The 12,505-nt window shown below is 34.8% G+C and overlaps 1 protein-coding gene across 1 annotated transcript in view; it reads left to right on the forward strand.

Annotated features, from left to right (window-relative positions):
• MYO16 (myosin XVI) overlaps positions 1 to 12,505 on the forward strand; it is a 126,220-nt gene that overhangs the window by 80,708 nt on the left and 33,007 nt on the right. The window contains exons 22-24 of the mRNA XM_072401576.1: positions 426 to 578; positions 4,454 to 4,654; positions 11,613 to 11,688. Coding sequence (XP_072257677.1) covers positions 426 to 578; positions 4,454 to 4,654; positions 11,613 to 11,688 — 430 coding nt within the window. The remainder of the gene's footprint in view (positions 1 to 425; positions 579 to 4,453; positions 4,655 to 11,612; positions 11,689 to 12,505) is intronic.

A 12,505-nucleotide genomic window follows, 5' to 3' on the forward strand; every position in this document is an offset into this window, starting at 1 on the left:
TACGCAGCTTTACTCTTTAACACACTTTACAGCACAGTAATATGATACATTTGTTACATTTTTCTTGCAGTGGATAAAAGAAAAATGTAACAAATGTATCATAATATTACTGTGCAATATATTTATACAATTTTTAAATAAACAGCCACTAATTACCAAGTCCACAAAGTCAGAAGCATAAGTCATAACTTGATAAATGAATGAAAGCAATAGTTTAGTAGACTGTTTTGTGCCTAACTGCTCTTTATCAGTACTGAATAATGCAGTCCTCTACTTGTTTTATATCCATAATTAAATAATCTTAGATAGATCAAAAAGTCTAAAACACACAAACTCACATTATTCATGAGTTTGTAAAATAAAAAAAAATCTATGATATGTTGTCATTTTGTTACTTGAATGTTTTTTTTCATTTATATTACCAGCTGTGCATTAATTTGGCCAACGAAAAAATCCACCAGTATATGAATGAACTGCTTTTCCTGCAAGAACAAACTGAATGTGCACAAGAAGGAGTTTCCATGGAAACAATGTATTGTCCTGGAAACCATACAACAGTACTGGATTTTTTCTTTCAGGTATTTCTTTTTTTCATTACATACAACTGTAAATATTATGCAGACAGTCTCCAGCTGCCCACACAAAATTGTGTGTATTGTATTATCAAGCAATATGGTTCTTTACTGTATTCCATAACATCACATGGTCAGCATTTGAAAACAGTGAAATAAAAATTAGTGTACCTGCATTGATTATATGTAATTGATTTTTAATTGATTTCTGTATTTATTCCATACATATATGATACATGTGTAATGAGAATATAACTTGTAAAACAAATTTACCAACATCATATTATCATAAAGTTAATAATAATATGCAGATTCATAATGGCATTGAAATGCTTATTTGGTGTTAATGTCTAAAACAATCCACAGCTTCCCGATGGCCCCATAACAATAAAGCTAAGTCATTACCCAACTTTACGTTATGAATTTAAATACATAATTTGAGAAAAAACAGTTCTCTGGGACATCCAGGTGACATGCAGCCTGGACAGCTGATTGCCTTACCTAAAAGTCTTGGATGATAGATGTCAAGATTCTTCCTCTTAATATCTTATAAGTCATTTTCCTCAACTTCACAAAAAAACAATCTTATATAGAATTCAGAATGCCCTAAATGCCTCTGGTTTATTTTTTCGTGAATGGGAATCAGAGAATGGAGTTAGAATGTTGTTAGTACCTACAGTTTAGAAAAAGGAACTTAAAAAGTTATTTCTCAGGAATTGTAATGAACCTTCATATTTATACAGTTTCTTTATTGCATTTTATAAATCATACTGGTGAGGAAAGTATTCATACAACATAATGATTCCAAAAATAGGAATTTACATTATTAAGGGTTGTGCGGAACATCTCATTTGAGTTAAGTCATCAGTGGCTGACATCTCCATGCATGAAGTTTGTCAGTTCATTAGAAATATTCCAACGTGTCTCCAATAGGCTGGGAATGGCTTGGTGATCATTTTTGTTACATTGCATTACCAAGGTAAAGCATGGTAGAAACCTTATATTAAGTGATAATGAGTATATATATTGGTTTTAAAAAGAATAGACTGCATTGGTTTAGGATGGTTTACTTTAAGAAACTATTTGACTAAGAAAACCCCACAGCGAATTGCCACTACCACTACTAGACTGGATCTATGACATAGGACAGGTTCAGTCCATGGGTTTATGCTATGTAGACAAACTTTGGCCCTACAACAATTTGTTTGTTCATGAAAGGAAAAACTGGTTGGTCACTAGATAAAAAAAAGCACTAACTATAGATAAGTTTACACAATTTTGTAGTTTGTCACATTTCTGAAAGTGGTGATCAGTTGAAAAGCTTTGTGCTAAGCTTTTGGCAACCCTTCCACTAGGCTCCCTCGCCTCACATGCTCCAGGCCTGAAATTTGTACTGATGGTTCAAGTGAAACCAATTAAAGGCAGAGTGATTAGTGAAGGTGCATGAAATATAGGAGTAACACAGATTAGTGAACCAGAAGAAAATTCAACATACTGGAAGCTATACTTGGAACTTTGTCTTTTATTAGTTGATGGTGTTGAGAAAACTTGTTGCATTTCCCGGACCGTTTCACTAATGCCATCCATTGTTAACATTGTTGCACACTTCTGATAGAGCACATTGACCTCTACTGAAATATCAAATTCCTGTTGGACCCCGGCAGCTGCCATCTGTTAAGAACCAGCATTTTCTGATTTGACAGTGGGCCAGCAGCAAGCAGTTAGTAATCATTCTGGGGGGGGGGGGGGTGATTGTGCGACATGTAGTGTCTTCAGGTAGGCTGCAATTCAGTGACATGTGGTAGCAGTAACTACATTGCAACCTAACTGCACCTAAGTATGTTGCTCAGTTGGCAAAAGTAGCAAATGTTTCCCTCCAATTGATTCCACGGTATTTCTAAAAAAAATTCTTAAGGAAAGAATTAAACATCCCTACTCCATCCCAGACAAAAAACATTTCACTTGTGACATTTTTTTCAAAATGCATTAGTCTATTACATGCAAATTAAGATTTTACCAATTAACACACTAGCAGTTTTTGCAAGCGATTTTTAATTTTTTTGGGTTGTTTTACTGCTTAAAACTGCTTGTAAAATGGCTGGCTCTTATAAGGCACTGCAACGTCTGTTTTTTGTGGCCCAAAGTCCTCACATATTTAGCCACTGTCAATAAAAACTGTAATTAGGGCTTAAAAGATTATTGGTCATTATTTCCTCTCCCTTCAACAGGGTTTTTTTTTTACCTTATGTCCACTATGGAGGACTTCCAAGGCTCCCTCACATTTTTTGCTATCCCAGATCTCAATAACCCAAGGAGTAAAACATCTCCAAGACATAGTATTTGCTAACTTTAACTTGTGGAGTCCCTACAGTTACCAAACAAACATCAAACCATTATTACCATTTAGGTACTTACAATTACAAAATGCCTTTCATTGTTAGTTTGGGAGTGATTGTCTAACCCTCCAGCCATCCCAAATTAAATTTATATTCCAAACTCAAAACAGTTATATGGTGTGTATTGATTGTTTACAAGAACACCCTCTGTTTTGGCGGCTTGTAGTTGACCTAGCTTATGGGCTATCGAGCATTAAATGACTGGGAGTGACTGGGAGGAGATTTGGGGATTTCCTTCACATTTTTGGTTTCAGCCTGGGAGAGAATAATTGATTTTAACTTCCTCTATATGGTATACCGCACACCTGCTACATTGACAAAAATATACCCCCTCAACTCGGGTTCTGATTTCAGTAACTAACGCGGTGACTAGGACACTTTTGTCACTGCTATTTAATTATACTAAGATTTTTGTTATCCTTAGTTCTAACAAACTTTCTCTTACTTTGTCTTTCGGGAATTTTTTTCTCTTTGCTTCTGTATTAGGCAGTATACACCAGTGGGGAAGAAGTTTGACAGGGTTTGTGCTGTGTGGTAGGATTCTCTATCTATTTAGAATACCATGCTATTTTCAGGTCTTTTAAATTATTCTCCACAGTTTTATGTTTCTAGATCTCACCTTTGCATTCCACTGCATTCTTGTGATGTTTGTTCTCTTTGTAAGGTAGTGTGTCAGGGCTTTGTTGAAGTATTTGCTATTATAGATCTTTCAGTGCTGTTCTCTGTAAAGCTGATATCAAGGTAATGGCATAAAGGGTTGTTTACAAGTTACAGTACTCTTTTTTTTATCAAGAAATTACTGAAGCACTAAACCTTAACCTATACTTACAAACAACCAACAAAAGCCCTGAATAGTAATGGGAAAAATGTTGAATACACTTTAAATAAAAAAACAAGAAATGTGGTGCTTAAAATGGAAAAAAGGATTTCTTAACAGATCCAGACTCTCTCTCAACGTATATCATATATTCATCAATCAACAGAGTGTAACTGACAGAAGAACTTATAAAGTAATAACTTTTGATAAAAGGTAAAATCTGTACATAAAAACCACCCAGATATTCCTAAGTAGAACCATAGAAAACATGTTGTGTAACCCTCCTCATCCGCCATGTTTTTCAGAAAAATTTTCCCAAGAGCAGAGCATTACCCCCAACTCCTCCATTTTTTATCTTTTTAAACAAATGCTTACTGTCAAATGATTGGCATCAATTAAGCATCGCTTCCTATCACGTGATTTCCTGTTTTTATGTTTGTATACCTGCATTACGGGTAATAATAGTGTGCATTTAAATTTCTCACAGTCAATGCTTTCTAGTATTTTAAACTTTTTTTTAAGGTTCTTTTATAGTGTTATTATCCCTTGTTTGTTGTATTTCAAAACAAATAACAAACCTTTCATATATATTTGTAAAAAAACATGATATGTACACAAAGTAATTTGTAAAATTAACAAAACCAAATAAAAATCTGTCTGTTTTTCAGAAGCCATTAGGTTTTCTGTCTGTTCTAGATGAGGAAAGCCAGTCAATTCATTCCATAGAACAAAGCCTCTCCAAACGGCTGCAGTCTCTCTTGGAGACATCAAATTCAAATACAGTATACACATCAGTAAAGGATGGAAATGGCAACGTCACATCTAAGGATCAAGGTCCCGTCTTCACAATTATGCATTATGCAGGACGGGTAAGTAGTCTGAATTGTGTAAACAGCCTCTGTATTATGTAAAATAACACTTTATTGTAACATATACTTTTATTATATATTTTTTTCAATATATGTTCTACTATTTTATATGAATATTTAAACTTCATTCTTGGATCATACTACTCTCAATTTTTTAGCCCCTGGAAGATTTTTCAAAGGGTGTCATGGTGCTGAAATACTCATTGACTTTCGTAATATCATCACTCATTTACAGGAAGCATAAATATATTCACTTCATTTTTATGGCACAGCCCTTGGCTTGGGGAAAAAGACCTAATTAACCAGTAGGGTGACATTCACTGGATCCTTGTTAGTTCTGCAGCCTGTGAACTTGATTAGCTTCTGCATTCTAAAGCTGTTGAAACGTGTCATAGTATTAAAACATTGCAAGTAGCAGGGGAGTGTATGTACACACAGCTTCTCTATCTCCATAATGATGCTACTGCCACAACATGTCATCAGATCATTAGTGAAATATGTGTCATGATATGCCACATGAGCCAATCCATAATGACTGTTACAGTGAATCTAATTTATTTTAACATTCCTCTATAAATTGGAATATTCTTTAAAGCTGATGTCCACTCATGTTCACATATACTGATACTGGTTACATCAGAACCACACAGAATTCATGAGTGATATGTAAATAAAAAAAAAAAACATTTACAATAACACATGAACAGGTTTTTCCCACCTCCTATTGTAACCATGATAGCCTTTCCTATATTGCATTCAAGCTCATTTACACTAGAATTTTTTCCTATAAAATATGAACACAACAACATTCTGTTTAGATTTGATTAAACTTTCTTTTTTTCAGAGGAGCAACTTCCAATTTAGTTTTAGTTTCCTTTAACTTTGAAACAAATGAATGCCAGCAAATACCTAGCTTTAGGGAGATTTGCCATTTTCTCAAACATGTGTAAGCACTGCTAATTATTATTTCTTGGGTTCTTGTGACAGTCACAAGGTACATTCCAGACTTGTGCTGTTCAACCTTGTTTTTGCCTTTGATTTACAGTTTCTTAAGCTATTTTGTGTTTTCTTGGAAAGCAAGTAATACTTTCAGCAGTATACATCCTAATTAATTGTGGCATGCCTTTATTGTTAAATCGATGTTATGAGCCTAATAGGAGATCTAATCAAAAGCAATATTACAGGATCTGTTTAAAATGTTCAGAAGCAGAAATTTATTATGGATACATTTAAAGGATGTAGTCTGGGAGTGTGTTTTATTTCTACAGTTATGGTATATCTTGACATTTGTAAGCAATGAAGCAATCTCACATTACTGTGATTTGAGTAATCAGTACGGCTGTCTCAGATCATGACTCAGAACACCCTGGAGGGATTATGTGTCCAGGCTGACCCTGATGCTCCTTGAAATTTCTGTGAACATTCCTAGGTCCAGTAATTATGAAAAGAATATTTCTGTTGCCCTGAAACAGTGGAGTGTAAGTAACATGTATGACTGCTAATAATTAAAAGCTAGTATTGTACTTAAAGATAGGTAAAGTTCCCACAAATGTTCTAAGACAGTCACCCTCAGGCACCAGCTTCATCTGATTGGGAAATGAGTGTGATATCTGTGCTTGGCAAAGTATCATAGTTGTGTCTATGGAAGAGGAGCTGAGTGGAGCTGACAGATGCTGCTGGTGCTGCTTATGTTAAGAGGAAATAAAGCAACTAGTACATGTTTTCTAGCTCACTTGATTGATTGTTTTCACAAAGATCCTCTGGGGACAGGTCCCAAAATTAATGGTTCTCCTTTCATTTCTGTGAGTGCATACGAGTGCATGTGTGAGTAGGGGATTTAAGTAGAGAATACAGTACCTGACATTAAGGAGTAAAAAGTATAAACTAACTTAACGAAAATCACATTAGGGTGGGCTTAAAAAGCTAAATCTTCACCTGCTTTCTGTCTGCCATTAAATGCAGTGCATGCAAAAGTAATGATAACTACAATTTTTGTTAAATTTACCTGCCACCCTACAATGAAAAGGCTGCCATTCTGTATATACAGGCTGTGATATACTTCATAAAAAATGGCATCATTCATTGGATAAAATAGAAACTGGGGTGTTTAAAGGTAGTTTCAAGGCTCATAGAAAATATGATATGATATTTTATAAAAAAAAAAACAAAAAACAAATAGTACTGATGGATTATTCATGTGTAAAAGGAATACATATTCATTTACCATAATATTCAGAACTTCAAATATTTATTTACGCATTAGTAACATCAGCGGATATGACCTTTTTACCCAGCTCTGTGAAAAATGTTTTAATTGCAGAGATACTTATCTTTTTGTTTTTTTATTTTGTTTTCTCGAAATAGACATCCTAAATGAATCTTAACTTTGGTTAATTTGTACAAATGTATATGATTTTCAATGTTTACAATACAAACACATTTAAAACCATGAAATGTATATTGCATTTTATCAAGGTTTTACCTAACGCATTTCTTCAATGTAAAACATCTTCTTTAGAGGGGGTTAAAATATGTATTATCTTGAGCTATCAAGTACATTGGTATTGAAACTATGTAACTAGCATATACTTTTTTTTTTTTAGCTCATTGTTATATGTATATGTATATGTTTTGATTGTTTTAGGCAACTTACTGTGGATCAAGAGAAGATTTTTAGTACTCTCGATACATTTATATTGTACATACAATACATATTATATTTTTTTAATATTTAGTTTAAATTTTATACATTAATATGTTTGGCTGACACAAGGATACATGCTAATACACTACATTCACTCAATGGAGAAGTAAATATATATATATATATATATTGTAAAGTCTGGGGATTAGCTCAGACAGCAGCCAACGCGCTTTTCACCAAAATGGTGTAACAAACAAAGTCTTTATTGGAACAACTAAAAAAAAATCTTATTTTCAGCAACTCAGGAAGGTATAAACAATCGAGAAAATGGCTTCAGCCTAGTGGTGTAAATGTCCATAGTCCATTGTTCATCAGAGGTCCCCATGATAAGGATGGGTCCAATCCCCAGCCTGGGGTTTCCACAATCCATAAATCCAATAAAATCAAGTCAGCATCAACAGCTTCCCATGTAACAGTAACACCACTTCCCAGCTTGATTCCCCACAAGCTTGTTTGCAGGCTACTTCCTGCAATTCCACCTCCACTACCTCTTGCACACCTGAGCTCTTTGGGATTTCCACCTTCCTGCTGGGCATGTGCAATTCGTGGTGCGTACTTTGATGGACTGAAGAGGCCCACCCAATCCTTTCCCTTCAGTTCGGAGTCCGGGTCCCGTGACAACCAGTGAAAAAACAGCAACATATTTGCCTAACAAAGAAACAATCCCAGACTCCTTTTCTCAAAACACCAGTTTAAAAGGACCAGCAACCATATATCAGGGAATATACCTCCCATCCAGGATCCAACCCTGTGATCCTGTACAATATATAAATAATATATATATATATATATATATATATATATATATATATATATATATATACACTTATTGGCCATTTTTGTTGGTACACTTGTTCAACTGTTTGTTAATACAACAATTACCCAATCACACTCAATACCTATGGGCATGTAGACATTATCAAGATGACAGGCTGACGTTCAAACCAAGTAAAAGAATAGGGAAAAAAGGGGATGATGATGTGCATGGTTTTTTGAGGCTGGTCTAAGTGTTTCAGAAACTGCTGATCTCTATGGTTTACAGAAAATGGTTTGGGGGGAAAAAATTCAGTGAGCAGTAGTTCTCTGAGTGAAAATGATTGGTTTGAGCTTAAAAAAAGGCAACAGCAACTCAATAAAACACTTGTTACTGGGGTATGCAAAAAAGCATCTTTGAATGAGCAGTGAACCTTGAAGCATATGGGCTACAGCAGCAGGAGACTACAGCGGGTGCCCCTCCTATCAGCTAAGAATAGGCAACTAAGCCTGCTTACCAAAGTCTGATAAGTCTGCTGTAACATTTAGATGGTATGGTCAGATTTGGTGCCAACAACATGAAAGCATGAATCTATCTAGCTTTGTATCTAGGATTCAGGTTGGTGATATTTTTGCTCACCATGTTCATTCCTTTATGACCACAGTATACAGATTCTCTGATGGCTACTTCTATCAGGATAACATGCTGTCACAAAGCTCAAAACATCTCAAATGAATCATGGGTCTTGAACAGTACAATGAGATCACTGTACTCAAATGGCGGCCTTAACAGTCACCAGATATCAATCAAACAGAGTACCTTTGGGATGTAGTTGAACAGGTTATACGCACCATGAATGTGCATTCAACAAATCTGTGATGCTATCAAGTTATTATGGACCAAAATCCCAGAGGAAAAGCATAACTGTAGATAATTACAGTTACCATTTATAAGTAACAAGATTATATTAAAATTAGTCAGCCAGCAACTTTATCAAGATTTTTTTAAAATGATAAGCAAAATAAATCTTCTGTTTCTTTTTACTAAAAACAATCTGCCTATCTAACTGATAAAACATTCCTAGAGGAATATGCCAAGAGGGTTGTTACTTGTCACAGCTGAGACTCCTGAACAATACTGAGGACTGTCACTGCTAGTTCTGGGGAAGGCACATCACCATGTCACACCATGTGTGATGCCAAAGACTGATATTCTACCTTAGAACAATGTAGACTTAACAGCTTGATTGGAGAATCAGCCATGAAAGGTAAGAGCCATCCTGACAAGTTCCATCATTAATGCATACGTTTACAGAATATTTTTTTGTTTACCGCATCTTCGTTTTCCAAGATGTGTTTCATTTCATTACTACGAGACAGCTTATTATTAGAATTTTCCGAAGAGAATATTCATTTACAAATACATACTTTTTAACAAAATTAGATTAGTTCTCCCCAAAGCTGCTGTTAAATCTCATTTGCATGTAATCTTTTTTAGTTAATCTCTGTAAAGCTTTTATTCTGTGAGATTTGTTAGGCACTGTTCTCAGAAATGCAGTCAAATGTATTTCATGAATGAATGAACACAGAAAAATAAGTACGTTTTATATCCTTACAATATTGTAGTTGTGAAACGCTGCCAATACACAATTTTATTGTGAAGTTACAGGATTTATATTCTATAAATTTTTTCATAATCATAGGATTGAAAACATGTTTTTTGAGAAAAATACACTATATAGACCAACATGCTACTAATTGGTGCAGGTGGTAAAAATGTGGCCTGTTGGTGGTAAAAATTTTACTGGCAAATTGGTGGCATAATGTCTAGTAGAAGCAGCAGACTCAAGCTGTTCAGGGCTGGCATGCTCCCAAGATCCTATCCAATGATGAAGACTATCATGTAATTTTACAGCGGCACATAGTTGTAGGCTGAATTCCAGTAAAGAATACATTGTCTTCAGAACGTGTGTCACCAGTTCCAAACTGGAGTACTGTTGCCATTGGACAACCCTTCATTGAGAAGCTATGTAGATGTACAGCTTACTCCTATCTGTAGATGTTGAGCACACAATGGTACTAGCATAATATAGTTTATGATTATGTCCCTAAAATGCTGAAGAAAAAGGGATTACCCTGAATCACAGTATATGTAGAAAATAGTTTTACCTTCAACAGAAACCAGAATCTTTTTGGTAGGGAGAGCAAAAGAACAACCTTAATCTTGGTCTTAGGCTTTATGCCATCTTAGTTAATAGATACATTTTTTTAAATTTACATTTTTAACAATGCCCATACAGCTTTTTTATAGGTTTTAAATATTTAAAAAAAGGCATTGTCAAACAAACCTTGTGGCAGGGCAGAGGCGGAACAGGAGACATCACCCAAAAACACCCATTGAGCTTTCTCATGAGCTACAGATGCTTATAAGCACTTATAAGCTTTAATGTTTGCATTTTTAATGTTTATGGGTCTTTGTAGGCATTTCTAAGCAATTGTGGACATTTAAACGTTCATGGAAATTTAGACTTATGGTACCTTTGAACAAATTGCTAGGAGCCGGGATGTGGCATAAGTATCCTTGGGTAGTTCCCTTGCTGCTTATGGTACATTTGGTCTTGACAGCTGCCAAAGTGATACATATGCCCGTTGATGGGCCATTCATTTTGATGCCCTTATTTAAATGCTCCTATTTGTTATGCATTATATAGCAGTAGTGACTGTCATAGAAAAGTCGAGCCTAGACAAAAAGTCTTATTTTGAAAGGTGATATGACAAACAATAAGTAAATAGTATTTCACTTTGTTGCATTCAAATCTGTGCGACAATGGGTATCATCACTGTGCTTTTTTCAATCTTATTGAATGTGGTTGTAATAAGTAGTTATTTTTAATTAATAATATAGCTGACAAGCATGTGAAAATGATAATTAGGGTAAAGTGTATGCATTAGTTGTGAATTTGTTAAATCCCATTGAAGTTTGGAAAAAAAAGCCCTCCGGTTCTTCTGCATATTTCGTGAGAATGTTTGTATCGCATATGTATTTCTGCTGCTGTTCTGGGAATATTACAAATACTTTTCCTATAGGCATTTTTAATTTGCATAAAACCAAATAGCAGTTTCTTCAAGAAAAATGTTATAAGCCTAGTAGCTCTTTATTCTTTTTGAACTTATTGATTTTAATCATACCAAATGCAGTACAATAAACGTAAATACACTGTAAATAAGAAATTTACCTTTCCTCATTTACTTTTCTCTCTGTGGGTGCTAAGCTTGTTAGCATAGTAAATACATTGTTTTTTTTATCACAGAGATGACATTATTCTTAGCATTTCATTTCAACTATTTAATACATATCTACATAAAAGCGAATACATTTTGATTGCTACACAGGTTTTTATTATAATAAAGCCGTTTCAAATATAGTCATGTTTGAAATTAGTTTGTAAATATCTGTGAGATATGTATTTACTAATAATTGTGGGGACTTTGTAATTTTAGGTGACGTACGATATTTCTGGGGCAGTTGAGAAAAACAAAGATGTACTATCTCAGAATCTTCTTTTTGTCTTGAAAAGTAAGTTACATAACATTCACTGTTATTTTTCTTTTATGTTTCTTTTCATTTTTACACCCTTGTTTAACATTTAAAAAGTATGGAGCTAGGCTTACTGAAGAGCTGTTAGGCATCTCCCAGTCCTCCAACCTGTTGGGACTAACGGCAGTCTTTGTGGTAAAGAAACAAGGTTGACTTGCAACAAACTGGAAAATCTGCAGCAGTCAAACAACCATTATTGACCATTGGAGTAAACTTACATGATAGGCTCCTCATTTGATTGTCAAAGCCAAGACATATCTAGTAATTCCAGGCATGGGGGAACATGTAATTTACTCCCCTTTATTTTATGTGTAAGCACTGGTGCTTGTCAGTTGCTGTCATGTGGAGGTTGAAAAAAGTCATCATCACTGCATAAGCCTAAAGCTGGAGCATAGTGTTGCACAGGGCTTTCCTTCACTGCCTTTCAGCTAGGATACAGCACAGGGTCATGTAAAATGTTTTTTCAATAGAGTAGAGTTGGAATGATTGTTTCATATTGCCTAATTTCCTTCCAAACACTTTATTATGTTGAGATTGTTTGCACAGATCAGTGTACATTCTACAGAAATTAACCGGTGGGTAAGTTTGTTTCATTGCAGAGGGGAGATAGCATGTCCCTTCTGCAATAAATAGCTGACTGCATGCAATTTTTTTGATTTTTCAGCCTAGTTCCATTTTATATCATGGATGTTTATATACATGTTCTGAGATTCGCACTCCAGTGGTTTCTGTAAGCCAAGCAGTACAGGTAGCATCCTTGTTATAGAAAATACAATTTACACAGTAAAATACATGT

This window comes from Pyxicephalus adspersus, chromosome 1 (assembly GCF_032062135.1).
Source record: "Pyxicephalus adspersus chromosome 1, UCB_Pads_2.0, whole genome shotgun sequence".
NCBI lineage: Eukaryota > Metazoa > Chordata > Amphibia > Anura > Pyxicephalidae > Pyxicephalus > Pyxicephalus adspersus.